The 27,740-nt window shown below is 49.9% G+C and overlaps 3 protein-coding genes across 14 annotated transcripts; 2 read left to right on the plus strand and 1 right to left on the minus strand.

The window, feature by feature from the left end:
- The first annotated feature begins 678 nt into the window (after positions 1-678).
- Positions 679-6,234, plus strand: Pou5f1 (POU class 5 homeobox 1). Of its 3 annotated transcripts, none has more exons than XM_090356079.1 (6): positions 679-1,065; positions 1,515-1,517; positions 4,617-4,737; positions 4,976-5,106; positions 5,539-5,697; positions 5,853-6,234. In XM_090356079.1, exons 1-6 carry the CDS (start codon positions 679-681, stop codon positions 6,114-6,116), a joined length of 1,065 nt encoding a protein of 354 aa, XP_090212205.1. In that variant the 3' UTR covers positions 6,117-6,234. The 3 variants fall into 3 exon arrangements, with proteins under 3 accessions (XP_090212205.1, XP_090212204.1, XP_090212203.1); XM_090356078.1 differs by lacking the exon at positions 1,515-1,517 and adding an exon at positions 1,838-1,840; XM_090356077.1 differs by lacking the exon at positions 1,515-1,517 and having other exon boundaries at positions 4,623-4,737.
- Positions 6,235-6,761: 527 nt separating this feature from the next.
- On the minus strand, positions 6,762-11,622 carry Tcf19 (transcription factor 19). Its single transcript, XM_090356080.1, has 4 exons — positions 11,221-11,622; positions 10,293-10,707; positions 8,179-8,719; positions 6,762-7,082 (listed from the first exon to the last, which is right to left on the minus strand). Exons 2-4 carry the CDS (start codon positions 10,528-10,530, stop codon positions 7,073-7,075), a joined length of 789 nt encoding a protein of 262 aa, XP_090212206.1. The 5' UTR covers positions 10,531-10,707; positions 11,221-11,622; the 3' UTR covers positions 6,762-7,072.
- A 182-nt stretch (positions 11,623-11,804) lies between these two features.
- Positions 11,805-27,723, plus strand: Cchcr1 (coiled-coil alpha-helical rod protein 1). 10 transcript variants are annotated; one of them, XM_090356087.1, is made up of 18 exons: positions 11,805-11,824; positions 12,859-12,925; positions 13,006-13,219; positions 15,086-15,389; positions 17,939-18,102; positions 18,191-18,326; positions 18,498-18,608; positions 19,340-19,489; positions 20,285-20,395; positions 20,475-20,581; positions 22,924-23,036; positions 23,177-23,222; positions 23,393-23,541; positions 23,686-23,874; positions 24,180-24,281; positions 25,376-25,527; positions 25,640-25,808; positions 27,455-27,723. In XM_090356087.1, the coding sequence occupies exons 2-18, from the start codon at positions 12,910-12,912 to the stop codon at positions 27,574-27,576; spliced, it is 2,355 nt and encodes a 784-aa protein (XP_090212213.1). In that variant the 5' UTR covers positions 11,805-11,824; positions 12,859-12,909; the 3' UTR covers positions 27,577-27,723. The 10 variants fall into 10 exon arrangements, with proteins under 10 accessions (XP_090212213.1, XP_090212216.1, XP_090212217.1 ...); XM_090356081.1 differs by lacking the exon at positions 11,805-11,824 and adding an exon at positions 11,885-12,572; XM_090356083.1 differs by lacking the exon at positions 11,805-11,824 and adding an exon at positions 11,885-12,572 and having other exon boundaries at positions 25,679-25,808.
- Positions 27,724-27,740: the final 17 nt, after the last annotated feature.

The raw sequence follows: 27,740 nt of genomic DNA on the forward strand, positions 1-27,740 counted from the left end.
GGGCCCATCCCTTAAGTCTGTTAACTGAGGAATCCGTGGAGCCCAGGAACTGAGGAAATGGAGTCAGGCCTATCCGTCTGCTCTTGGAGACAGACCTTGCTTGGCAAGCTGGGCAGATGGATGCCTGGCCACAAGGCTTTCAGGCAACTAACTGGATTTGGGCAGCATCCGGATGGGAAGGCCTACGCTGTTGAGGGGGGTGGGGTGGGGTGTGTGTGAATGGGCCGCTGGCTTGTGTGATCCGGTGGTTCCTGAACTGGATTCATGAATTGCATTCATAATTTCCATGAACGAATTGAGGGGCGGCCCCATACATGTGCAGGGGACACGGGAGGGATGGGCGGGTGGCCTTCAGGTGGGGAGAATGCCAGGGGTCTTTGGAGGTGGCAGTTAGGATCTGGTTCCTAACCCATGTGGAGGCATCTTAGAAAGACTCGCACGAACAATCCTGGGCTGCACAAGACCCAAGAGAAGGGTGTCCAGTTGAGTAGCTGGTCGTTTGGCACGGTTCAAATCGGACTAACAGGCTTGGCCTCAGTTTCTCCCACCCCCCACCGCCGGCTCCTCCACCCAGGCCGGGGGCGGGGCCAGAGGTCAAGGCTATGGGGTGGGAGGGAGAGTGGTGCTGAGTACTTTGCATTTCTCCAAGGCCCCCGGGTTGGGGTGCCCTTCTTCCCTATGGCCGGACACCTGCCTTCGGACTTCCCTTTCTCGCCCCCGCCTGGTGGGGGCGACGGGCCTGGAGGGCTGGAACCGGGCTGGGTGGACCCTCGTACCTGGCTGAGTTTCCCCGGCCCTCCCGGTGGGCCGGGGGTTGGCCCAGGTTCGGAGGTCTGGGGACTGGCGCCTTGTCCTCCGCCATTTGAGTTCCGTGCAGGAGTGGCGTACTGTGCGCCTCCAGTCGGCGTGGGCCTCCTGCCCCAAGTCGCCATGGAGCGCTCTTACCCCTCCGAGGGAGGCGAGGTGGCAGCTGGGGTGGAGAGGCACTCCGAGGGGGCTTCCCCGGCGCCCTGCACTCCCCACCCTGTGAAGCTGGAGAAGGAGAAAGAGGAGCCAAACCCGGAGGTGAGAGGCACGCGATGGGGACAGGATGCAAGAAGCAGCTAGGCTGGCCGGGCCAGTGATGGGGGGTAAGAGTGCCTTGCAGTGGGCCAGGCTTAGAACCTGTAGGGGTCAAAGTAGCCCGGTGGCCCTAGGGAGAGGCCGGTGGTGTGTGTGTGTGTGGGGTGACTTCAGGAGGTTTGGGGAGGCCGGGATTAGCTTGAAATCAGAATTCGGAGATGGCAGATTGGCCTTTGCTTCCTCGGATCCCTCATCTTGGCTTGGCCTTGGCTAAGAACCATGCTAAGAAACCCCCACCCCCAACTCCCTCTCCTGGGTTTGAGCCTCTCCTGTTTGTCATCCTTTTTTGGAAAACTTGGTACCGTACTCGACCTACGATCGTGGCCTTGGGGTTAGGTACAGCCGCTGGGTTAAAAGGTTCCTTATCTTGGTCTTTGTTCCTTAAAGGCTAGGGTGTGACTCCTTTCCGATTAGGTTGAGTTTGTGAGTTTGTACAGTGTGGGTAGAGTGGGTAGGGTTTGTCTCAAATCAAGTTTTTTGGGGGCTCATCTGCCCTCTACCTTAGTAAGCAGCCAGAGGTTCTGATTTGGTCAATTCTTAAGTTTCTCAAGTGGTTAAAAAGGAGAAAGGCACTTCAGGAGAAGTTCCTCCAGTCCGTCCGTCTGTAGTGCAGGTCCCCAGCCTACTGTGGCTATGAAGGTGTTATTCTTCACCTCATTCTGAGCAGCAAGAGCTGGCAATTAGAGATGAAGTATCAAAACCCTTAACCCTCTAGAAGGTGTGAGTGGAAACCTGAGCGAGGGGGTAGCTCTGGCTGCTGAATAATAATGGCTGCCAATTGGGATCCTCTTCCTGAGCGCCTGGCTGTGGGGGCTCAGATTAGACATCATTATCTCATTAGTGACACCAAATCTCCCAGGGAGGCATTATTAGCCTATTTCACGGGTCTTAACTCTTGAACGAGAGCAACTGTAGTTCACCTTATTCCAAATCCCCCAAATAGGATTTGGAAAGGCTGAAGAGATGGCTGAGGGTGTTTATATGTAGGTTTGAGTTCTTGGTGAGCAGACTTTTTTCTTTTTGGTGGTACTGTTTTTTAATTTAATTTTTTTTTATTGTCGGGGTAATGTAGAGGGGTTACAGTTACATTCACCAGGTAGTAAGTGCATTACTTCTCACACATTGATACCCCTTATGTTTTTGTCTCCCCCCCCCCCCCGCTTTTTTCTTTTTTCTTTTTTGCTAACCCTGGCTTAAACTCAGGTCCTGAGCTCTGTCTTTTGTCTTTCTCAAGGCTAGAGCTCTAGGACTTGAGCCACTTCTGGCTTTTTCTATGTATGTGGTACAGAGAAATCAAACCCAGGTCTTCCTGCATGCTAGGCAAGCACTCTACCACTAGGTCAAACTCTCGGCTTCTGTTACTGGGGTTTGAACTTGGGGTCTTGCAGCTCACTTAGCTCTACCACTTGAATCCTCCCCTCCTCCACCACCTCCCCCCCCAACACTTCTATTAAGAATTCCAGGATTATATAAAGACTTCCTCTCTGCTGCTACTCTGTGCTGGCCAACTTTTCCTCCAGTGCCCTGAGGCTACTCATTCCTGCAGCCTCACGGCCTATCTACCCTTTCTTACTCTCATCGCCCATCACGTGCTATTTAGACTTCAGATAACTTCTGAGTTTTTCCACCTTTTGTGAGGATGCCCTGAGCCACCCTACCCCCTAAGGGTTTTAGCCAGAGCTACTCTCCTCTCCTTGTGGGGCTTGAACTTTGAACTCGGCCTGGGTGCTGTCCCTGACCTCCTCAGCTCAAGGCTAGCACTCTACCACTGGCACCACAGTGCCACTTCCGGTTTCTGGTGATGAATTGGATATAAGTCTCATGGACTTTTGTGCCCAGACTGGTTTTGAACAATGATCCTCAGATCTCAGCCTCCTGAGCAGCTAGGATTACAGGTGTGAGCCACTGTGCTTCCACCCCTTCCCCTTTGTTTCCCCTTTCACATTCTGTATTCACGTGTGAGCATTGCCATCTTTACCTTCTAAAAGACAGAGGGCTGGGTACCACATACATAGAAAAGTTGAAATGGTGCTGTGGCTCAAGTGTTAACAGCTGTAGCCTTAAGAAAGCCCAAGGACAGTGCTCAGACCCTGAGTCAAGCCCCAGAACTGGGGGGAAAAACCAAAAAGACAACCTGAGCTGGGTGCTGGTGGCTCTCACCTGTAATCCTAGCTACTCAGGAGGCGGAATCCTGAGGATCATGGTTTGAAACCAGTTGGAGAAGGGAAGTCTGAGACTTAGTGCTATTCTTGAAATCTCAAGGATAGTGCCTGGGCCCAGAGTTCAAGCAAGACCTAGTGTTTTAGAAATATGAGATTATTTTACTCAGCTAGCTGAAGTCACCATAGCTTTGGTTGGATATGCCTATCTCATCTGACCTCATTAAATACCACCTTTCAATTTGGTTTATTTACTGTGCTGGTCTTTGGGCTTGAATTCAGGGGTGGGGGGAATTGGGAGCTACCCCTCAGTGTTTTTGCTCAATGACAGCACTCTACCACTTGAACCACAGCTCCACTCTTGACTCTCCCCTCTCTCCCCCCTCCCTTCCTTGCTCGCTTGCTTCCTTCCTTCCTTCCTCACTCCCTTCCTTTTCCTTTCTCCAGTACTGGAGCTTGTACTCTGAGCCTGGGCACCATCTCTTAGCTTTTTGTTGAGGGCCATTCTCTACTACCTTGTTCTAATAGACTCAACTTCTTCACGTTTGGCACTCGAAGACTGAATGTTGTGTTAGGCACAGGAAGTTCAGTGTGTAATCTGGTAGGTGTTCTCACCAAGTGGAGAGCTTGGTTTTGTGTCCTTGCAAGGTACTCTTGTCTACTGGATGTGCCAGTTTCTGGGGACATAGCTTCTTGTCACAAAGGGGCTGTGAGTGGATGAGTGATTGATGAAGCTGTTTTGAGCAAATGGCCCAGGAAGGGACTGAGACACTCCCTCAGACAATTCCTTTGGGACCATAGTCAGCTTCTCAAGTCCTAAATACAAAAGGTAAAGTTGGGCCAGGAGTTTGGCCTAGTGGTTGAGTGCTTGCCTAGCATGCACGAAGACCCGGGTTCGATTCCGTGGTACCACATACATAGAAAAAAGCCAGAAGTGGTGCTGAGGCTCAAGTGGTAGAGCTCTAGCCTTGAGAAAGTCCAAGGACAGTGCTCAGGACCTGAGCTCAAGCCCAGGACTGGCAAAAAAAAAAAAAAAAAAAAGGTAAAGTTGAAGCTGGGTGTCAAAGGCTTAATTCCTGTTATCCTAGTTACTCCAGAGGCTGAGATCTGAGGATCATAGTTCAAATTTAACTTTGAGCAGGAAAGCTCAGGAGACCCTTATCTCCAGTTAACCACCACAAAGCCCGAAATGGAGCTGTGGTTCAAATGGGTAGTGTTAGCATTGAGCTCCAGGACCCCCCCCAACACACACACACACACACACACACACACACACACACGAGTTGGTATATCTATGTTCTTACAAATTTTCTTCTTTTTTAAATTTAAATGCAGTCCCAGGAGAGCAAGGATCCGCATCAAGATCTTGAGCAATTTGCCAAGCTGCTGAAGCAGAAGAGGATCACCCTAGGATATACCCAGGCCGATGTGGGGCTCACCCTGGGGGTTCTCTTTGGTGGGTTGTCTCCCCTCCCCATGCTTGCATTGTTCTCATACCACAGTGACCATCTTTTCCCTGGAAGAAGCATTTCCTGAATGTCCGCTTTTCCTCCCCAGGAAGGAAATGAGGGACTGGCGCTTAGGACTTGAGCTGCTTTAGAAGGACAGGGGTAGTTCCTTGGGGTGGGAGCTGTGAGGATGGGAAGAGGGCTGAGCAATGCCTCATGTTGCTTCTCTTACCTCTCCTCCTCTAGGAAAGGTGTTCAGTCAAACCACCATCTGCCGCTTTGAGGCACTGCAGCTTAGTTTCAAGAACATGTGCAAGCTGAGGCCCCTGCTGCAGAAGTGGGTAGAGGAAGCTGACAACAATGAGAACCTTCAGGAGGTGAGGGGGGTGTGTGGTGGGTGGGGGGCAGGGTGCTTGGCACCTGCAGCTTGCAGCTCTCTCCCTTTCCCATTTGGGGACAGCCACTGTCTTGTGGACTCTGGGGCTGGGGATTGGAATCCAGGGGCTTTTGCTTGCTAAGCATGTGACTTCCCACTGAGGCACCCTACCTCCCCCAGCCCAGGATAACAGTTTGCAGTGGGATGGAGAATGGTACGATCCCTCAGTAAGTATCTATTCCAGGAAAGGACTCCAACCCCCAGGTCTAAACTCCCCCACTTCTAGGATCTCCCTTTCTCAGGATCTCCCCTCTCCTCAGCAATGGGGACCATGCCCCTTGAGCAACTGTTAGTTCGCACGTCACTGCCCTCTTAGATTATGGCGAAGTTCACCAACGGCCCTGCTTTTGTTGCCTCTTCTGCACCTGTCCAGATATGCAAAGCAGAGACCCTCATGCAGGCCCGCAAGAGAAAGCGAACAAGTATCGAGAACCGAGTGAGAGGCAACCTGGAGAGCATGTTCCTGCAGTGCCCCAAGCCCACACTGCAGCAGATCAGCATCATCGCTCAGCAGCTCGGGCTCGAGAAGGACGTGAGTGCCCCGTGCCCTGGCCCTACGTTTCCTAACCTCCTCTCCCCGCTTAGGGAAGGAATAGTAAGGCTCCTGTCCTACCACTCCAGGGCTGTTGTCCTTAGGGGATGAGTTCATGGTCTAACATCACTTTTTCCTGTGTTGTCAATTCCCAGGTGGTCCGAGTGTGGTTCTGTAACCGGCGCCAGAAGGGCAAACGATCAAGCAGTGACTATTCCCAGCGAGAGGATTTCGAGGCGGCAGGGCCTCCTTTCTCAGGGGGACCTGTAGCCTTTCCTCTGGCACCAGGGCCCCATTTTGGAGCCTCAGGCTATGGGGCCCCTCACTTTGCCACACTGTACTCTGTCCCTTTCTCGGAGGCAGAAGCCTTCCCCCCTGTCCCTGTCACCACTCTGGGCTCTCCCATGCATTCAAACTGAGATACCAGCTCTTCCTAGAGACAAGGGAACCGAGAAAATGGGAGAAGCTAGGGAAGGAGAACCTGGAATCTGGGCCAGGGCTTTGGGGATTAAGTTTTTCATTCACTAAGGAAGGAATTGGAAGCACAAAGGCGGGGGGTGGGACTTGGGGATCAGTGGTTAATGGGAAGGTGAAGTTCAATGATGCTCTTGATTTTAATCTCCATGTTATTCAACACTTGGTTCTTAAATAAAGAAGCCTGGGACACAGTAGACAGATAATTCTGTCTTTAGTTTATCCTTCAGCTCCTTAAGAGGGAGCAGAGGTGGAGAAAACTAATGACCCATACTAACTGCTTCCATGCCATTCTGACATTCTGAAACAGGCATCACCTAAATTGCTTTGTGTATGTGTGTACATGCACATGCATTCCAGCACTGGGGCTTAAACTCAGGTCCTTCTTATTCTTGCCTGGGTTTGGGGTTCAAGGCTGGGACTTCTGGCTTCTTGATTGGTATCACACCTTTCATCATTCTCCCCATCTCTGCACCTTGCCTGTCCCTCTCCGGACTATATTTAAAGCTTTCTAAGAACTGAGAAGCAAAGAGTAGCGAATCCACAAAAAAAATTCAGGTCCACGAGAAGAAAAAGAACCCGGGACTATGTCAAGCTGCTTATTCTTTATTTGGAAATAAAAAAACCAAAGCTTTGAAAAGCCAACTCAGCGAAATCAGTTAGTGACAAGATTGGCTACAATGTAAAAAAGTGTGGGGGTTGTGCTGTGAATTTTCTCAGGATGCTTTAGGTGATACTAACCATCCAAGAACATTAATGAAGCTGAGGGTGGAGCTCAGTGGTTAGTGCTTGCCTAGAAGCCCAAGTGCCTGGGTGTGATCCAAAACTTCTTCTGTCATCGTGGCCACGGGTGCTCCAGGCCTGAGTCAATGTATTCATAGCCACAAACCTTTGCCTGTAGTCACTCCCTCCTGTGGAGGGAAGGGAAGAAGGGAAGCATCTCTTAAGATCCAATATGAATCCCTTCCATATCCAATCATGGACTGGAAGTGCTAGTTCTGTTTCCTTTGGTCTGGACCCAGGCCACTGTTCCTTCTTGGGGTAGGCTGCCACAAAAGAACTGGAATGGATTACCAGTCCTGGGCGTGGGCTCAGGGCCTGAGCAGTGTCCTTGGACTTTCTCAAGGCTAGAGCTCTACCACTTGAGCACAGCCCCACTTCTAGCTTTTTTTCTATGTGTATGGTATTGAGGAATTGAACCCAGGTCTTTGTGCATGCTAGGCAAGTACTGTACCATTAGGTCAAACTCCCAGCCCCTGGATTAATCTTTGGGCTGGTAGGTGTGGTTTGCCTGATAGAATATCCTGGTTCAGCTGGGCATGGTGGCACATACTCATAATGCCAGCCAGCGTTGAGGAGGCCAAGGTAGTATAATCAAATCTGGTGCTATTCTGGGTTACACAGAGATACTGTACACACGCACATATCCTTGGCCCTGTCAAATGGACAGGCCTGGCTATGTAACCTAGTCTCCAACTGAATCCTGCCTTGACCATCAATGTTAGGGGATTACACGTGTGCTTTTTTTTTTTTTGGGAGGGGGGTTCCCTAACCGAGGGAGACCCTGGTGCTTGTTAGCTCCTATTCCCAGTTTCCTAGGATTTTTTTTGGCCAGTCCTGGAGCTTGAACTCGGGGCCTAGGATCTGTCCTTGAGCCTTTGTGCTCAAGGCTAGCACTGTACTGCTTGAGCCATAGCACCGCTTCTATGTGGCTCTGAGGAATGGAACCCAGGGCTTCATGCATGCTAGGCAAACACTCTACCACTAAGCCACCTTCCCAGCTTGGATATTTTTTTTAACACTTCAGTTGTTTTAGCCCATTGCTTCCACCCCAACTGACTTGCTTCTTTCAGTGCACATCGGTCAGAACTACTCGCCATTCCATTATCTCTTCTGCTTTTGTCCTCCACCTATCCTCACTTTCCAAGCTGAGGCTCTGAGAAGAAATCAAAAGGCCAGTCAGCAACATACTGGAAAGAAGCTAACAGGACAGATGATGCCACTTACCCACTGGTTGCCAGTGGGGCTTTCTCCACACGGAGTTTCTTCCTAGGCCCAATAAGTACTGGTGGGGGGCTCTCGTCATCCAGTTCTGCCAATACTCGGTGAGCTGATTTCCTCCGATTCCGTGGGGGTGGGGCAGGTGGGGTTCTCACTTCCTCAGATGGAGTGGGAGCAGGAAGGCTTTGTGGCCCACCTCCACCCCGAGAGAAGGTGAGGGGCTGGGTCCTGAGCTTGCTGAGGCTGCCAATGGAGTTGAGAATGAGTGTGGCCCTGGGGGCAGGGGAAAAGGTGCTGAGGGGCCGTTGTGGGGCTCCCTGGGAAGGCAGCATGGGCTGGAAACCTGCCCCAGCCCCCACTTCTCCCTTAGACCGTGGAATGGTAATGGCAGCAAAGTCCTGAGGTTTGACCCGGACTTGTTGGAACATGAAGTAGAATTCTGAGGAGCTGGTTCCTGGGGGCCCTTCAGGGCCAAAGGTCAGGAGGTCACCATCACTCAACTCCAGCCTGTGACCCTTTGGGAGCCGGACATTATTGACCAAAGTCCCTGTTGATGGTGCAGAACAAAACAAACAAGAACAGAAATGGCCAATCAGGAGTGGAGAAATCTGACCCTGCTTGGTTTCCCCCCTGGCTGGTGACACCACCTATAGTGGGAGACAAGTTTATTTAAGTTTAGTGTTTAAATGTATTTACTAGTGACAGTCTTGGAGCTTGAACTCAGGCCCTAAGCATTGTCCTTGAGTTACTTTGCTCAAAGTTAGCTCTCTACCATTGGGCCAAAGCTCTTCTTCTGGCCTTTTGATGGTTAATTGGAGATTAAGTTTTACAGGCTTCCTTGCTCAGGCTGGCTTTGAATCCCAATCCTCAGATCTCAGCCTCCTGAGTAGATAGAATTACAGCCACCACCAGCCCGTGACAAGTTTAATTTTCTTGTGCTCTCCCATGGATGGGCTTCTGCTTCAGTGTGCTTAGGCCTGCTCCCACTCAAAAAACAGGTAGTATAGCTCAACTAGTTCAAGTTCTGGCTCTACCACTTACCAGCTGTTGGTTTTTGTTTTTTTTTTTTTTGAGGCAGAATCATGCTGCGTGCAGCCTACAGATCTTTTGAACTCCAGATCCTGCAGCCTCAGCCTTGCAAATGCTGGGATTACAGATGGTGTATGCCACTATGCCAATCTGTTTCTTTTCTTTTTCTTTTTTTTGTCGGTTGTGGGGCTTGAACTCTGGGCTTGGGCATTGTCCCTGAGCTCTTTGGCTCAAATGGTAAATCTCTAGCCTTGAGCTCTACCACTTGAGCCACATGGCTACTTCCTAAATCCATCTATTTCTTAACCTCTGTGTCTTATTTTCCTTTGGTAATTAATGTGTTAGTATCATCTACATTCAATGTACTTAAAACAATGCCTAACACATAACACAATAGTAAACTCTACAATGAGTATTGGCCACTGTAGCCTATGCTCCCAACATTCTAATATAGAATTCACCAAGCCTTGTGTTTTTTACCTAAGGGGAAACAAAGCCTTAGAGAGGTGAAGTGACAGGCCTGATGTTTTGCCAGGGGCCAGTGGCAGAACCCAACTGTGAATCCAGGCCTCTTATTTTGGTTCTGAGGCTTGAAATCTGGGCCTGGGCACTTTCCCCGAGCATCTTTGGTTCCAGGCTAGCACCCTATACTTGAGCCACTGTGCTACTTCTGATTTTTTCTGTGTAGTTTATTGAAGATAAGGGCCTAATGGACTTTCCAGCCCGGGCTGGCTTTGAACTGTGATCCTCAGATCACAGCTTCCTGAGTGGCTAGGATTATGGGTGTGAGCCTTTAGTGCCTGGCAAATCCAGCCCTCTGAGGCTGCCTTGAATTAGGAAGAAAGATACATGTCCAAGTCTCTACAATCCATCACAACTTCCCTAACACAGGAACAAGGAGCCTCAGTAAAACTAGAAAGTAAGCCAGTTCTGAGTGGAGGCTCAGAACACTGTGACATTTCACTGTTGACGTCCCCAGATCCTTGATCCACCTCAGCCTTGTAGAGAAGAAGACAAGAGAGTACTGAATCACCACTATCCCACCAGGTAGGGACTCATTCTAACCTGCAGCTGCCCAGCTCATGGCTCACCTTGGCTGCTGTGGTCCTCCAGGCTGACCCTCCAGTCATCACCTCTGCGCTCAGCATGCAGCTCTGCGTGGACCCCAGAGATGAGACCTGGCTCCTTCTGGGGTCGCAGAGCCACATCACACAGGTCAGCCCTGCAACCCAAACGATAGGTGCAGCCGGTTCCAGTCGGGGGGTGGAAGGTGTAGAGATCACCACCCCTGCCGCCCCCTATGCGCAGCAGCTGGAAGCAGGGCAGCATGGGTGGAGTTTAGCTGGAAGCAGGGCAGCATGGGCGGGGCTTCATCCGCACCACTTCTTCCACTTCAGGAATCCATCACCTTTGCCAAGCACTTGGCTTGAGTTCACGTCTCAAGTCTGTGGCAAACGAGCGGAGGAATACACAACCTGAATAGTGCGAATTCAGAGTGCCAGCAGCCTGGGAATGCAATACAAGACAAACAAAAAGACTATTATGTAGATTGGCAACTGAAGAAATTTCCCAGCAAGTCCTGATGTAAAACCAAGAACACTTCCTTAGTGCACCTCCATTGAGCTGGATCCCCAGGCGGTCAAACACCAGGGAAGCCACCAATCTGAGTAAGAACGGTACATTAGGCGGTTTGGGGATGGAGGGGATCTGTGCACAGACGTACGTGCAAAAGCACACTTCTCATTTCAGTGCACTTTGGAGAAGAGAAGCCGGCTGTCAAGGAGCACCCCTCCCGTCGGCGCGCGCCCCACCCTTCTGTCCTAGTTTGAATCCCTGGGGGGAAGTGATCCACGGTCACCTCAAAGGGCAGTTCCGTGCAAACAAGTTCGCCAAATGCTCCAACAAAGCGGACGGAATGAATCCCTTGCCTTCCTGGCTACTCAGGGTGGGATTAAACACGGAGAGAGGACCTCCCCCTAGCTATGCTGCAGGGAAAACTCCGTCTTCTCCGTTCCTCACCTAACCCAGTTGCAGATCTCCCTGCGCGGGGCAGCCTCAGAGTGGTCTCGGCTCCAGTCAGTGTCCCGGGATCCCAGGGCCCGGGACCCGCTCGCTCCGCGGCAGCAGTTTGACAGCCCAGGAAGCCGGAGCTGGGAGGGGCGCGGCCGGAGCGCGCGGGCGGCCTGCAGCGCAGGCCCCTCCTTCGGAATTCCCGGGTCGGACTTCGCGCCGAGCTAGCCCGCTCCCCCCCGTCCTGTTTCTGATTGGTCGGCTCATTTGCTCTTCTCGGCTCCATTGGGCAGCCATCTGGGCGGGACCTCGATCTCTGGCCTTCAGCCTTTTCTGATTAGTTCTCAACTTTTCCCGGGTTCCGGGATGGGGGCGGAGCCGTCAGGGCGCGTAGAAGTCTCGACGCGTTCATTAGGCCCCGCCTTAGACTCCACTGCGCTTGCGTGCGTCTTCCGTTCTCCTGCTTCCGGTGCAAAAAAAAAAAAAAACATCTTCGGGAGAGCCCGCCAGGGTACCCGCCTGGCGCATGCGCTTTGGGGGGGGGGGCAGAGGCCACGCCCCGAGCGACGCATAGGGGGTGTGGCCAGAGGGCCGCAAGGGTTCCTCGCGCCGGGTAAGGGGCGTTCGGGAAGAGTCAGTTGGGGGCGGGAAGGGGCTTTGAGCAAGGGGGTCCTGGGGTGGGTTCAGGGGACACTTAGGGAAGAGGGGTGCAGGAGTCGGGTAAAGGAACAGCTGAGGTGTTGTAAACAGCCTTAGCGCTCAGGGTCCAGCAGGGTGAAGAACCTGGAGTGTTTAGGGGAGGGAAGAGGGAAAACCGAGCAGGTATTAGCTGAGTGTGGGACCAGAATATTTTTTTTTTCCCCCCTCAGAATAAAAGCAGACTTAAGATGTCAGAAGGGAAACCTCAAGCTCCTGTAGGAAGGGAAAAATAAAAAGATGAGTTTGGGTTGGGAGGGCTGGGGAGAACAATGCTCTTAAAAAAAAAAACCCAGACTCCAGAGAAAAAGGACAACAGGGATGGAAGCTGAAGAGATACTGGGGAAAAAACTAAGGGGAAAGTTGTAGAGAGGTTTGGGTGACATGCCGCAAAGCTGGCTTCTCTGCTATGGACTCTAGGCTGTCTGGATTTCTAGGAGTCCTAAAGAAGCTTGTAGCCCTGCATGTGGTCACCTTCTCCTGATGCTCTGCCTTGGCCCAGCGCTATGATAAAAAAGGACCCGAAAGTCAAGGCTTGGTGGTGCCTGGATGGCAAGCCATGGAGAGAACTCTGGAATTTGGGCTCAGGACCCCTGCACTGTGTATCTCCTCCTTTCTCACCTCCAGTCTTGGGCAACAGCGATTATAGAAATTTACAGAGGAGGGTAAAGGCACTACCCAGCATCCTATAAGTAACAAGCAAGGACTCTATGTGTCTCAGTAAATTGTTTCCATGTCATGGTTACTGCCCTGTCCTATCAGGAGTCAGGTTGAGACAGACAAAGATCTTGGGGTATTTCCTGCCCTTATTTGAGAAGTAGGAAGAGGGGCTGAGAACTGGGTGGACCTCCCTGTAATTTAAGGATTATGACTTTGTTATTGTAGGGGCTTTCTTTTTGGAAGGTGACCTGAAAATTGAACTGGAGTGTACTTATTTCTCCTATTGTCCAGGGGAAGATAGGTGACTGGAGACAGAATCTAGAGTCTTCAAATAAAGTGGGGATGTTGCCACCTTCAGGTGAGTAAGGCCAGGCAAGGGTCTCAGGGACTCTGCCTCCTCCTCAGAAACTGAACCTGACTGCTCATGTGATTCCACAGGTTTCTCGGGGTTGATGCCTCCTTCCCACTTCCAAGTTCGGCCCCAGTCAAATCTGCCAAGAATGGCTCCGACGTGGGTCTCAGACTTTCCCCTGGTCCCATCTCCGACCCTTCACAATGTCTCAGAGAGACGGATAGACCCACTGAGGCCTCCAGTGACTGTGTGGGAACAAGATACATCTGTCAATATGCAGGGGCCAGTGCACAGAGGCAGGTAGGGAATCCATCGCTGATGTACTGACTTGCTGCTGTCTTCCACTTCACAGATTCCTTAGGTTATACTTGGTGATACACCCTTGTAAACAGTTGTAGCTACTGTGTGACTGAGGCAGAAGGACCACATTTGAAGCTACACAGAAATAGCAAGGCTGTGGATTCATTCTTACTCTGTTTTGGCCCTTGGGTTCCATAACTAGTGTGTGTGTGTGTGCGCGTGCATGCATGCATGTGTGTTAGGTGTATATTTGTTGTTAAGGTTAGAATCCAGGATTGCCCATTCCAAGCAAGTGGTTAATACATAGACAGTTATCGGTACCTACAATGCATAAATAGTATACTAGATACTAGTGATGCATATGACAAAAATGAGTAAAGGAGATTCTGACTTAAAAGTTCTCAGTAAGAGGACGGGAGTTTGGCTTAGTGGTAGAGTGTTTGCCTAGCATGCACAAAAGACCTGGGTTCAATTCCTTGGTGCCACATACATAGAAAAAGCCAGAAGTGGTGCTGTGGCTCAAATGGTAGAGCTCTAGCCTTGAGAAAGTCCGAGGACAATGCTCAGGCCCTGAGTTCAAGCCCTAGAACTGGCAAAAAAAAAAAAAAAAGTTCTCAGTAAGAGTCAAGTGCTGGTGGCTCATACCACCACCTACTCAGGAGGCTGAGATATGAGGTCTGCGGTTCAAGGTTAGCCTGGGCAGGAAAGTCTGTGAGACTCTTAACAACCACCAGAAAACCAGAAGTAGAGCTGTGGTCCAAAGTAGAGTGGTAGGTTTGAGCAAAAAGAGGTCAAGGACAGTGCCCAGGCCCTTAAATACATTATTTAAGATAAAAAAAAGAAAAGGTTCTGTTCCCAGTGAAGGAGGTATAGTTTAAACTTAGATAAAGGGAGGCCCTGGTGGCTCATGACTGTAATCCTAGCTACTCAGTAGGCTGCGATCCAGAGGATCATGATTCAAAGCTAACTAAGGCAGAAAAGCCCTGGAGATTCCATCTCTAAAATAACCAACAGAAAGCTGAACTGGAGGCATACCTGAAGTGGCAGAGTGCAAGCTCAGGAAGCAATCCTAGCAAGTTCAAGTTCCTGAATTTAAACCCTAATACCTGTGTGTGTGTGTGTGTGTGTATGTGTGTAGCCCCCCCACCACCAACAAAACAGAAAACATGAATAACTCCTCACCACCAACAAAGCAGAAAACATGCATAACTCCGTGACTCCAGTGGACCTTTTTCCAAAGTTTCAGAGCAATACACGGATGTATTGTACTCCCTATACTTATACAGTATACCACGCACTTGATAAAAGCCCATACCTAACAGTTGGCTGTGCCATATTGATACTGTAAGCTCAGAGGCTCCTTTTTTCCATGTTGCATCATGTTTACTTTATGTGAGAATTTAGAAGTCTCTGAATCTTCTGACGTGTTCACTTATAATATGTGGGCTTGTAAAGTGCAATTTGATGCAGTATCTGTTTGGAAAGAGCATGTTCTTTACTGTCACTGACTCTTAAGGTCCTCTGAGCCCAGACAGTCAGCTAGATGTGCTTAGTAGGGCCCTTTTCCATCTTCCTTTTCTTCTTTTTTCTCTTTCGTGTTTCCCTCCCTCCTTTCCTTTCTCCTTGACATGGTCTTGCTCTGTAGCCCAGGCTGACTTCAAACTCTTCATTCTCCTTCATCCGACTCCTGAGTGTTGGGACTGCACCAGGCATTGCCTTCTTAGGGGTGGGATGTTGCTGCTGCTGCTGCTGTTACAGAGATCCCTATGCCTCAGCTTTATCCATCTCCTTTCTGTCTCCATTTATGACCTTGGTCACCCTCCAGCCCGAGAGACACATCTTGCTTGTGCTAACCTGTCTTTTAAGGTACATGGAGTTGGAGGGGTCACAAGCCCTTAGCCAGCAGGCTGAGCTGATTTCTCGGCAGCTGCGAGAGCTGCGGCGGTTAGAGGATGAGGTCCGGACCCTTCGAGAAACCTCTCTGCAGCAGAAGATGAGACTGGAGACCCAGGCCATGGAGCTGGAGGCCTTGGCACAGGCGGAGAAGGCTGGCCAAGCTGAAGCTGAAGGCCTGCGTGTTGCCTTGGCTGGGGCTGAGGTCATTCGGAAGAACCTGGAAGAGGGAAGCCAGCGGGAGTTGGAGGAGGTTCAGAGGATGCATCAAGAGCAGGTAAATGTGAGGGTGGGAGAGGTTCAGATCCATAACAACATAGTTGGACAGGATCTTCCCAGCAAAGAGCAGGCCTCACAGAGTGGCAGCGCAGAGTCTTTAGTGAAGGAGCATAGCAAGTGGTCAGGAAAGAACCAGAACTTGCATGTTTGGGTCTTATTCAAACTGTACTTGTCTGTCAAGTGACTTTATTTTTTTTTTTTTGCCAGTCCTGGGCTTGGGCTCAGGGCCTGAGCACTGTCCTTGGACTTTCTCAAGGCTAGAGCTCTACCACTTGAGCCTCAGCACCACTTCCGGCTTTTTTCTATGTATGTGGTACCGAGGAATCGAACCCGGGTCTTCATGCATGCTAGGCAAGCACTTTTAACCACTAGGCCAAACTCCTGGCCCCAAGTGACTTTATTTTTAAAAAATCATTATTTTTTTTTTTTGCCAGTCCTAGGGCTTGAATTCAGGTCCTGGGCGCTATTCCTGAGCTTCTTTTGCTCAAGGCTAGCACTCTACCTCTTGAGCCACAGGGCCACTTCTGGCTTTTCTGTTTATGTGGTACTGAGGAATTGAACCCAGGGCTAGGCAAGCACACTACCACTGAGCCACATTCCCAGCCCTGTTAAGTGACTTTATACCAGTTGAAACCTTCCTGTTCCCTCCAGTAGCAATTAGTTTTCTTCCCTACTTTATTCCAGATCCCTGATTCATCTGCAAGTGTGGTGAGAGTAAAGTAGGGAAGGTGGACGTGGGAGAGATTACTCAGTGAAGACACTCTGTGCTTTTCTTTGTCATCACTGAGACAGGAATTAGCCACTTAATACTCAGACTGCCTGAGTTCCTGCCCTCACTGTTGAATGTGGAGATTAATGCAGGACTCAGTTAACATTGAATGTGATCACAATTAACAAATTGCAGTTGGGAGAAGTTCCTTGAAGGCAAAGGGTAAGGGAGCACTAAGTCCAGGGCTAGGAAAAGCCACCCTACCCAATGAAGATATCAAGAAATGAACACATAAAGGTATTAGGAGGAAACAGGAGCGAATTCTATATAACATTGGGGTGGGAAAGGCCTTTCTACCTTTAAGCCAAGGTTCAGAGGCATAAAAAAAAAAATGTTGATCCATTGGCTTTATGATATTAACATTCAAATGATAGAATGCTCAGGTGGGGTAGCATATGGAGGCCTAAGCGAAAGCATGAGGTCGCTTTGCGCATGGGTGGAGGCTGCAGGGTGAGAGGCACTGGGGCCAGCTGAGAACTGTGTAACAAGAATGATGAGAGGCTGGCCGCAGTGGCTCACTCCTGTCATCCTAGCTACTCAGGAGGCTGAGATCTCAGGATCACAGTTCAAAACCATCCTGGGCTCAGAAGGATCTTGAAACTTTTATCTCCAAATAACCTCTAGAAAACAGAAAGTGGGGCTTGGCTTAAGGGTAGGGCGGTAGCCTTGAGCTGAAGAGCTCAGAGGCAGTGCCCAGGCCTAGTGGTAGAGTGGTAGCCTTGTGTGGAAGAACTCTGGGACAGCACCCAGACCAAGTTCAAGCCCCATGACCCACCAAAAAAAAAAAAGAAGAAAGAAAGAAAAGAAAAAGAAATGTAGTGATAAGCCAGGTGCAGTGGCTCATGTCTATAATCCTTGTTACTCAGGAGACTGAGATCTGAAGATCATGGTTCAAAGTCAGCCTGGATAATAAAGTCCGTGTGACTCATCTCCAGTTAGCCACTAGAAAACTGGAAGTGGCACTGTGGCTCAAGGGGTAGGTCGGTAGCTTTGAGCTGAAGAGCTCAGGGACAGTGCCCAGACCCAGAGTCCAAGTCTCAGTGACAAAAAAAAAAAAACCCAACAACAACAAACTTTTGGTTTTGTGATTTCTATCACACATTTATTGTGGTATGGAGTCAGAAAAGGACAGGGGCAGGAACAAGGTGGCTACTTCCCCCTCTTTACTCATTTGTCCCACAACTCTTACTTGGCTCTCAAACCCAAGCACTGGTTAAAGTAGGGAGAAAAAAATAGATTCCTCTCTTCCTAGAGGATCCTTTCCCATGGGAGATGGTGAGCAAATATTACAGTAGGAATGTCAGTTGGTACCTGTGCTAAGAAAACGGAGATAGTGATAAGCCAGAGTCCTGGGGAGGGATTAAGAGCAGTGAGACCTTCTGAGGAGGGGAGCATGCTCTCTGCAGAACGAGAAGTCCATGTCCACCTGGCACAGAGTGATGTGGGAAGGCGCTCAAGAAAGCAGGCCTGGCCAGGCTACAAGGCGTTTGATCGGAATGGCACAAAAAGACACTAAAGAATTGTGAAGACCCGTTAAGAAATGGTTGCCCTTGTCCAGCTTACCTTAGATTATTGTTAGTTGACATGAAGAGTCAGAGAAATGAGGATGTTTTGGGAGGAATTGTTGATGGATTTGAAGATGAGTGGGGACAACATGATGCCACGAGTAGGGCGACGTGTTCTGTCCGGGAGTTCTCTGCGTCATGGCACAGGAAGGTTTGGAAGGCCTTCCAGTGTGGCCCAGCTGGTCCCTGCTGAGCACGCTCTTCTCCCCACAGCTGTCCTCCTTGACGCAGGCTCACCAGGAGGCTCTTTCCAGTTTGACCAGCAAGGCTGAGAGTTTGGAGAAGTCTCTGAATGGTCTCGAAAGCAGGAGGGCGGCGGAAGCCAAGGAGCTGGCCATGGCTCAGAAGGAGGCTGAGCTGCTGAGGAAGCAGCTGGCGTAAGTGGGCAGTGTGGCTTAGGGGACGCATGGGTACTTGGAGGTCCCCAGTGTCACAGATGGCTGTTGCATTCCCATCCAACCCTAGCAAGACTCAAGAAGACTTGGAGGCCCAGGTGACCTTGGTGGAGAATCTGAGGAAATACGTGGGGGAACAAGTCCCTCCAGAAGTCTGCAACCAAGCATGGGAACCTGAGCGAGCGGAGCTTCTGGACACTATGCAGGTGGAGGGACTGCAGGGGCGTGGTCGTGGAGGGGGCATTGTGGGAAATCAGGTCAGGATGAGGGCGGTCTCAGGCGAGAAGAGGGGTAGAGTGCTGTCCAGGGGCCCAGACTGTCAGCTGCTGGAGGGCAGCTATGGAGGCCCTAATTGGCACTGCTCCCACCACTTGCAGCACCTGAAAGAGGAGCGCACCAGCCTCCACACCACCACGGAGCTGCTGCAGGTGCGTGTGCAGAGCCTCATGCACATGCTCACTCTTCAGGAGGAGGAACTGACCAGGAAGGTAGGCCTCTCCTAGACAACCATCACTTGATCCTAAGCTTGCTGTCTGGCCTCCCTGTGAGTCCCTGCTGCAACACCTCCTGGGTTCTTTCCCCACATTCCTCGTGTGTGTGTGTGTGTGTGTGTGTGTGTGTGCGTTCTAGAGCTTGAACTCAGGATCTAGGGGCTATCCCTGAGTCTTTTTTTGCTAAGGCTAGTGCACTTGGGCCACAGCTCCACTTCAAGCATTTTGGTACATCATTGGAAATAAGAGTCTCCCTGGGCTGGCTTTGAACTGGGATCCTTAAATCTCAGCTTCCTGAGAAGCTAGGATTACAGGTATGAACCACTGATGCCCAGCTCTAGCTCTTCTTGCTTTGGCTTCACTGTTCAGGCAGAAACAACCCCCACAAATATGGCCCTTCTCTCCTTTGTTTCTCCAGGAGTCACACTTCTTTGTTTCTTTTTTTTTTTTTCTGTCATGGGGTTTGGACTCTTGATTTGGGCCCTGTCCCTAAGCTTTTTAGGTTAAGGCTACCACCTTACCTCTGGACCTGGGCATTGTTCCTGATCTCTTCAGCTCAATGCTGTTGCCCTACCCCTTGAGCCACAGCACCACTTCTGGTTTTCTGGTGGTTGGAGATAAGAGTCTCTCGGACTTCAGTGCAGTCTTCAGATCTCAGCTTCCTGAGCAGCTAGGATTACAGGTGTAAGCCAACGTGCCTGGCTGCATCTCTTCCTTTCTACCTCCAGGTTCAACCCCCAGATTGCCTGGAGAACGAATTTGCTAAGAAGTGCAAGTCCCTGCTGCAGCGCTGGCGAGAGAAGGTATTCACTCTCATGGTCCAGCTTAAGTCCCAGGATATAGAGCACAGAGATTACATGGAGAAACTGAAGGGCCAGGTCAGTGACTGTGTTTCTCTCTGCATTATCCTCGCACAAGGATGGCAGTTACTGGGGAAAAAGAAAAAGAAAGAATTTAGAGCTGGGTGCCAGTGACTCATGCCTATCATCCTAGTTACTTAGAAGGCTGAGACCTGTAGGACTGTGGCTTGAAATCAGCCAAAGCAGAAAAGTCCATGAGACTCCGTCTCCAATTAACTACCAAAAAAAAGTCGATCTGGAGTTATAGCTAAAGCAGTAGAACCCAAACCTGAATGAAAAAGCTGATTGAGAGCACAAAACTCTTGACTTCAAACTCTGGTACTAGTACCAAAAAACAAAACAAAACAAAAAACCAAATCAGAACAAAGCAGATGATAACCTGTTCTTGTGAGGTTCAGATTCTAGAATGAAGACTCAGTAAACCGACAGTTGAATAATATCAAGCAATTATACGTGCTACAAGACAAATGTGAAAGATGATGTGGTAGAGACTTTGCTGGAATAGTCAGGCCAGCTCTCTAGACAGGTGACAGCATTTGAAGATGGGGTGGTAAGGTCAGGGTGTGGGTGGGTCAAATGACATTTCTTCAATGAAACATGCTTCTGGAAAGACATTTGGACTAACGGTCTTCAGGAGGCCCAATGGCTTATTTCCTTATGGTATTATTTTTGTATGTATGTGCCAGTCCTGGGACTTGAACTCAGGGCCTGAGTGCTGTTCCTGAGAGATCTTTACCCCTGCCCCATAACCCTGAGTCTCTCCCTCGCCCCCAGCCTTTGGCTCTGCACTGCCTAGCTCCCCTCTTCTTCCAGGTGGCTGAGCTCCAGGAACAAGTCAGAGCCCAGAGCCAAGAGCAGGCCATCTTGGAGCGCTCCCTTCAGGATAAAGCCGCAGAAGTGGAGGTGGAGCGGATGAGTGCCAAGGTCTGAGTGTGAAGCCCCTGGCTGAGGTCTGTGTGCCAGGTGCGGGAGAGGGACCCCATCCTTTACTACATCTTCTCAGTCCTTGCAGATGGAGCTGAACCGGGCTCAGGAGGCCAGGCGGCGGCAGCAGCAGCAGACAGCGTTGGCTGAGGAGCAGCTGAAGCTTGTGGCCAGTGCTGTAAGCAGGTATCTGCAATGGAGGAGTGTGTGGACAGCAATATTGCCTCTTCCCTGGCTTCTGGGCCATCTTGGAATCAGAGAAGCCTCAGGCAAGAGAGATAAGAAAGCTGGCAGCTCGAAAGGGATGGCCCTTTGAAAACTTCCATGTTTGATTTCTCCTGGGACAGCTTCCTCTCCCTCACACTGGCTGTCAATTCCACTGAGCTCCGTGGAAGGGGCCCCTCTCCTGTCTGCCTCCTGTAGCAGCATTTGAGCTAAGTAGAGCGAGCCTTCAGAAGTTTTCAAGGATAGGCATTTCCTGTTTGGGGGGAAAAAAATCCATCTTTATTTGAAGCTGTCCCCTATTTGCTCGCTAGATTTTCATTTAAAATAAATGCTAGGAGCTGCCCACTGGTTGCTCATGCCTGTAATCCTAGCTACTCATGAGACTGAGTTTTGAGGATTGAGATTGGAAGCCAGCCTAGGCAGAAAAGTCGGAAAAACTATTTCTATCTAACCTCTAGACTGGAGGCATGGTCCAAGTGGTAGAGTGTCCACTGTGAGCAAAAAAAAAGTTGAGTAAGAGCTCAAGGCTATTAGCTTAAGCACAAAAATAAATAAACTATAAAATAAATATCAGGGCTGAGTGGCGAGTGTTTCCCTAGCATGCAAGAGGCCCTGGATTCCATTCCCAGAACCAAAAAAAGTGGGGGGGGGGTACGTTTTAATTTTCATGGGATTCAACTACTTATGAGGAAGTACTGCCCAGTTTCAACACACTACAAGTGCCTTGTCCCTCAGAAAGATAAGCCTGTGACAAGGTTTTGCTTTGGAACCAGATTACAGAATTTTATTTTATTTTTTTCCCCAGTCTTGGGCTTGAGCTCAGGGCCTGAGCACTGTCGTTAGGCTTTCTCTGTCTTAGGCTAGAGCTCTACCACTTGAGCCACAGCACCACCTCCAGCTTTTTTCTATGTATGTGGTACTGAGGAATCGAACCTGGGTCTTCATGCATGCTAGGCAAGCACTCTACCATTAGGCCAAATTCCCGGCCCCTGTTGTATTCTTTGTCTTGGGGGAAAATATTTTAGTGTTTTTTTAGGTTTTTTTTTTTTTGTTGTTGTTTGTTTGTTTTTGTTTATTGTCTATTGTATGACTTGAACTCTGGGCCTGGGCGCTGTCCCTGAGTTTTTCAGTTCAAGGCTACCACCCTTGAGCCACAGTGCCACTTCTGATTTCCTAGTGGTTCATGGACTGGCTTTGAACTGCCATCCTCAGATCTCAGCCTCCTGAGTAGCTCTGATTAGAGGTGAGAGCCACTGTACCTGGCCCAGAAATGATCTTTTTTGTGTGTGGGTTGTGGGGCTTGAACTCTGTGTCTGGGCACTGTCCCTGGGCTCTTCAGCTCAAGGCTACCCCCCTACCCTGGAGCCAAACCCCACTTTCTCTTTTTCTAGGGGTTAATTGGAGATAAGAGTCTCAGGTCCTTTTGTGCCCAGGCAGACTTTTGAACCTTGATCATCAGATCTCAGCCTCCTGAGTAGCTAGGATTACAGGTGTGAGCCACTGCCATCTCAGAAATGATTCTTACTACTGACTTATTACCCCAAAGTCTTCCAGGCTTAAAGTAATCCAAACTCTAGGTTGTTGCCAGGTTTGTTAGGGAGGTTTTTTGTTCATTTTTTGCAAGTCTTATGGACTGAACTCAAGGCCTGCACACTGTCCTTGAGCTTTCTCAAGACTAGCTCTACCACTTGAGCCACAGCACTATTTCTGTTTTTTGTTTTTTTTTTTTTGCCAGTCCTGGGCTTGAGCTCAGGGCCTGAGCAATGTCCTTGGACTTTCTCAAGACTAGAGCTCTACCACTTGAGCCTCAGCACCACTTCCGGCTTATTTCTATGTGTGTGGTACTAAGGAATCGAACCCGGGTCTTCATGCATGCTAGGCAAGCACTTTAACCACTAGGCCAAAGTCCCGGCCCCTATTTCTGGGTTTTTAATGTGTGTATTTGGTACCAAGGAATCCAACTCAGGTCTTTGTGCATACAAGGCAAGTACTCTACCAGTAGGCCATGCTCTCAGCCTCTTGTTTAGGGAGTCTTCGTAGGATCTGGAGGATTTATCAGAAAATGGCTTCAATAAGAGTCACAGTAGATGTTGATGAAAGTGATCTTTACTATGCTGCCAACTCTGTCATCATTTTTCTGTAGGAAGAGACTTAGACTGTTCTCTGATATGTCAGCCCCGCCCCTTGATACTTTACTTCTTGTGCATAATAGTGACCAGGATGGAGATGTTGTCTACAGAGGGCCCTATAGGTCTTGTAGGGACAAGATGAGGGTGGAGGCTCATCACCTGTGTTTTCCCCAGCTCTCAGATGTGCTTCCAGAGCAGCATGATAAAGATGGAGCAAGCAGTCACCCGGCTTCCTAGCCTCAGCAACAGACTCAGCTATGCTGTCCGCAAGGTGCACACCATCCAGGGTAGGTGGAGCAGCTGCGGTGTGCTCAGCCTGCCCGTCCGTCCCTCCCTGCGTCCACTCCCTGCGTCGCGTTTCCCTTTCTTCCTACCCCCTTTTCGGCCCTTGCAAACTCATCTCTGTTTTCTGCCTTTTCCATTGCAGGCCTGATGGCTCGAAAACTGGCCCTTGCTCAGCTACGCAAGGAAAGGTGAAGTTTGGGCACTTTGTGGTGGGGGTGGGGTGGGGTGTTGCTGTGTGCGTTTGGGGAGCATTTAGGGGTTGATTGCTAGAAGCCAAGATAGTACAAAAGAGGGATGGAAGCTCAAGTGGTCCTGCAGCTGGGAGATTTTCCCTGACTTTTTCCCTTCTCTGTCCCAGCTGTCCCCAACCCTTACCCCCCACCTCACTAGACGTAGACATGAACCTTGAGTTGCAGCAGCTTCGGGAGGAACGGAACCGCCTAGATGCAGAACTCCAGCTGAGTGCCCATCTTATCCAGCAGGAGGTGGGCCGAGTCCGGGAGCAAGGTATAACTGGATGGATGGATGGATGGATGGATAGGTGATTGATTGGAGGATGAACGGCTGGATAGATGGACGGACCGATGGTGGATGGATGGATGAATGGATGGGGATATGGGAAGGATGGAAGGAACCATGTCCTTCTCCCAGGGGAGGCAGAGTGTCAGCAGCTGAACAAGGTGGCCCAGGAACTGGAGCAGGAGCTGCAGCGCACACAGGAGTCCTTGGCCAGCGTGGGGTTGCAGCTGGAAGCAGCTCGCCAGAGCCAGCAGGAGAGTACCAAGGAAGCTGCCAGTCTCCGGGAGGAGCTGACCCAGCAGCAGGAGATCTATGGACAAGGTGTGGGGGATGGGGGCAGCGCTGATATGGACATGGGGAGACTTGTCCTGACACGCCCTAGTGCACCTTTTTAATTTCCTTTGTGCCAGTTCTAAGGCTTGACTTCAGGGCCTGGACACTGGCTAGTTCTCTACTACTTGCACCACAGCTCCACTTCTTGGTTTTTGGTGCTTAATTAGAGATGTCTCATGGACTTTCCTGCATAGGCTGGATTTGCACTGTGATCCTCAGAGCTCAGCCTCTCGAGTAGCTAGGATTACAGGTGTGGACCTCTGGTCCTGACACCATTGTCCCTTTGATTCCAGCTCTACAAGAGAAAGTGACTGAGGTGGAGACTCGCTTGAGGGAACAGCTTTCAGACACAGAGAGGAGGCTGAATGAGGCTCGGAGGGAGCAGGCCAAGGCTGGTGAGATGGGGTCATGGTGGATGTGGGCCCCTATTATTAGTAGTAGTGTTTTATTTTACTTTGCCAGTCCTGGGGCTTGAACCCAAGGCCTGGGCACTGTCCCTGACTTCTTTTACTCAAGGCTAGTGCTCTACCACTTGAGCCACATCGGCACTTTTGGCTTTTTCTGAATAATTATTGGAGATTTAGAGTCTCACAGACTTTTTTTTGCTTTTTCCTTGTGGGTCATGGGCCTTGAACTCTGGGCCTGGGCATTGTCCGAGCTCTTCAGCTCAAGGCTACAGCCCTACTCCTTGGCCTGGCATTGACCTTGAGCTTTCCAGTTCAGGTCTACCACCCTACCCCTTGAGCCACAGCCCCACTTCCCATTTTCTAGTGATGAATTGGAGGTAAAAGTCTCATGATCTTTAGTATTTGGGCTGGCTTCCAACCTCAGTCCTCAGATATCAGCCATCTGAGTGTCTAGGATTATAGGCATGAGCCACTGGCACCTGGCCACATATTTATTTTCCAGTACGAGGCTTTGAACTCAGGGCCTCTTTCCCAGTAGGCAGGTGCTCTACCACTTAAGCCATACCCTTAGTCCCTCAATGTAATTTTGTTATCTCAGGTCTTTTTTTTTTTTTTTTTTTTTCCTGCCTGGGGCTCGAACTAAGAGCCTAGGCACTGTCCCTTTGCCTTTTCACTCAAGGCTAGCACTCTACCACAAGAACTGTTTCTGGCTCTTGATGGTTAATTGGAAATAAGGGTCTCAAGGACTTTTCTGCTCAGGCTGGTTTAGAACTGGGATTCTCAGATCTTTGCCTTCTGAGTAGCTAATATTATAGTCATAAGCCACTAGTGATTTTTTTTTTAATAGTAATATGCATTCATTGCACAAGGGTGGGGAGAAGAAGATATACAGAGTCCTGAAGGAAGATGTGCAAAGGGTCCTGGAACATCAGCTCACCCTTTCCACTGTACTGAAAAGATATTGGGAATCAGCCGAGTCACTTCCCAGCTGGGTCCCAGTGTTCCTGACCCCCGTTCCAGCCTCATTTTTGTGGCAGATAGCTTTCCTGGTCTGACTTACACTTACCCTTACTTCTCTATAGTGGTTTCCCTGCGCCAGATCCAGCGCAAAGCCACTAGGGAAAAGGAGCGGAACCAGGAACTCAGGCGTTTGCAGGAGGAAGCCCGGAAGGAAGAAGGAAAGAGGCTGACTCGAAGGGTGCAGGAGCTGGAAAGGGACAAGAACCTCATGATGGTAGGAGATAATGGACCAGAGCCCATGGTGGACTGGTTGCTTCATAAAGAGGTGGAAGAAGGTGGGGGAGGCTCTGCTGGGGCCAGGTGGCGTGTAACCCTCTCCTTCCCAGGCCACCTTGCAGCAAGAGGGTCTCCTCTCCCATTACAAGCAGCAGCGACTGTTGGCGGAGTTTCCCTCCCTGTTGGATGAGAAGCTTGTGGACTCCAGCGCCAGGCCTTTAGGAAGGACAGCATCTGCACCTTTACCCACAGCCGTGCACACTAGGGAATCCATAAAAGGTAATGGGCCAAGCAGAAGGGGCAGGCCCAACGAGGAGTCTCCTCCATCCTGTTCTCATGGCTGTCTTCTAGTTATTCAGGAGGCTAAATGCTGGAGATTGAGATTTTAGGCTTGTCCTGACGGTAAAGTCCTTGAGACTCCATTTTCAAAATAACCAGCAAAAAGCCAGGCTTGAGAGAGTAAGGGAAAGAGTGACATTGTCCAAAAAGAAATGTGCTCTTGGGGCCGTGAGTGTGGCCTAGTGGTAGAGTGCTTGCCTAGCATGCACAAAGCCCTGGGTTGGATTCCTTGGTACCACATACACAGAAAAAGCTGCAAGTGATACCGTGGCTCAAGTGGTAGAGTGCTAACCTTGAGAAATTCAAGAACAGTGCCTGAGTTCATGTCCCAGGACTGGCAAAAATTAAAAAAAGAAGGGAATTTACAGCTGGGCATGGTAGCTCACATCTGTAATCCTAGCTACTCAGGAGGCTGAGATCTGGGGATTGGGATTCAAAGCCAGCCTGGGCATTAGAAAGCCGAGACACTAGTATCTCCAATTAATCATTAGAAAACAAGAAATGGGGCTGTGGATCAAGGGTAGGTAGCAGCCTTGAGCTGAAGAGCTCAGGGACAGCCCCCAAGCCCAAAGTTCAAGCCCCACGACCCACCAAAAAAAAAAAAAAGGCCTGGGCTAGTTTGGCCTAGTGGTAGAGTGCTTGCCTCACATGCACAAAGACCTGGGTTCAATTCCTTGGTACCACATACATAGAAAAAAGCCAGAAATGGTGCTGAGGCTCAAGTGGTAGAGCTCTAGCCTTGAGAGTCCAAGGACAGTGCTCAGGCTCTGAGCTCAAGCCCAGGACTGGCAAAAAAAAAAAAAAAAAGAAAAAGAAAAAAGAAAAAGAAATTACCTCCCCTCCCCTTTTTTTGGTCAGTCATGGGGCTTGAACTCTGGTACTGGACATTGACCCTGAGCTCTTCAGCTCAAGGCTAGTGCTCTACCACATTGAGCCACAGCACCACTTCCAGTTTTCTGGTGGTTGATTGGTGATAAGAGTCTCACTGAGGGGCTGGGAGTTTGGCCTAGTGGTAGAGTGCTTGCCGAGCATGCACAAACACCTGGTTTGATTCCACGGTATGACATACATAGAAAAAAGCTGGAAGTGGTGCTGAGGCTCAAGCGATAGAGCTCTAGCCTTGAGAAAGTCCTCAGACAGTGCTCAGGCCCTGAACTCAAGCCCAAGACTGACAAAAATAAAAAATAAAAAAAGAGTCTCACTGACTTTTGTGCCCAGGCCAGCTTTGAAAAGTGATCTTCAGATCTCAGCCTCCTGAGCAGCTAGGAGTGAGCTGTGAGCACCTGGCTAAGAAATGTACTCTTTATCTGACTTATGACACTGCGGTCCCTCTGTATATCACCTTTATAATAACAATTAAAACAAAAAGCCAGGTTGGAGGCATAACTCAAGTGATAGAGCATTAGCTGAGCAAATAAGCCAAGCAAGTATGAGATTTTAAGTTCAAACTCCCATACTGTTTAAAAAAAAAAAAGGTATTTTTTTAGCCCTTCAACCTTCATTATCCCCCTAGATCCTCCCATCCTGTGTGTAGTCTAGAGCCTTCTCTCACCCTGATGTCTGTCTCTTGGTGTCTTCTTTCCCAGGGTCCCTCTTTCTCCTGCTTGATAACCTACAGGGCCTAAGTGAAGCCATCTCCAAAGAGGAAACTATTTGTCAAGGAAACAGCGAGCACTCTCCTGCTCCCAGTCCACAGCTGAGCAGCTAAGCAGTAGAACTCAGTGGGCAGCCAGCCTGGGGCTGGATCCCCAAGAGCACAAGAGGATCCAGAAGTGGGGTGGGGACCATCCAGCCTTGGGAACATGAGCCTCTGCCATGTCTGAATTCTCTTGCATGAAATAAAGATTACAGTAGAGCTGTGGTTTGAAATGT

This window comes from Megascapheus bottae, chromosome 22 (genome assembly GCF_031878675.1).
Source record: "Megascapheus bottae isolate mThoBot1 chromosome 22, mThoBot2.hap1, whole genome shotgun sequence".
Lineage (NCBI taxonomy): Eukaryota > Metazoa > Chordata > Mammalia > Rodentia > Geomyidae > Megascapheus > Megascapheus bottae.

Bases quoted from the DNA above. Each gene is read 5' to 3' on its own strand.
- Tcf19 (XM_090356080.1), bottom strand. From the start codon at position 10,530: ATGCTGCCCTGCTTCCAGCTGCTGCGCATAGGGGGCGGCAGGGGTGGT. The intron at 8,720-10,292 runs GTGAGCCATGAG...CACCATCAACAG, and splicing joins GGAGGACCACAGCAGCCAAG to GGACTTTGGTCAATAATGTC.
- Cchcr1 (XM_090356081.1), top strand. From the start codon at position 12,372: ATGTGGTCACCTTCTCCTGATGCTCTGCCTTGGCCCAGCGCTATGATA. The intron at 12,573-12,858 runs GTAAAGGCACTA...CCTATTGTCCAG, and splicing joins ATAGAAATTTACAGAGGAGG to GGGAAGATAGGTGACTGGAG. The intron at 20,396-20,474 runs GTCTGAGTGTGA...ACATCTTCTCAG, and splicing joins TGGAGCGGATGAGTGCCAAG to TCCTTGCAGATGGAGCTGAA.
- Pou5f1 (XM_090356079.1), top strand. From the start codon at position 679: ATGGCCGGACACCTGCCTTCGGACTTCCCTTTCTCGCCCCCGCCTGGT. The intron at 5,107-5,538 runs GTGAGGGGGGTG...GCACCTGTCCAG, and splicing joins ACAATGAGAACCTTCAGGAG to ATATGCAAAGCAGAGACCCT. The intron at 5,698-5,852 runs GTGAGTGCCCCG...GTCAATTCCCAG, and splicing joins AGCTCGGGCTCGAGAAGGAC to GTGGTCCGAGTGTGGTTCTG.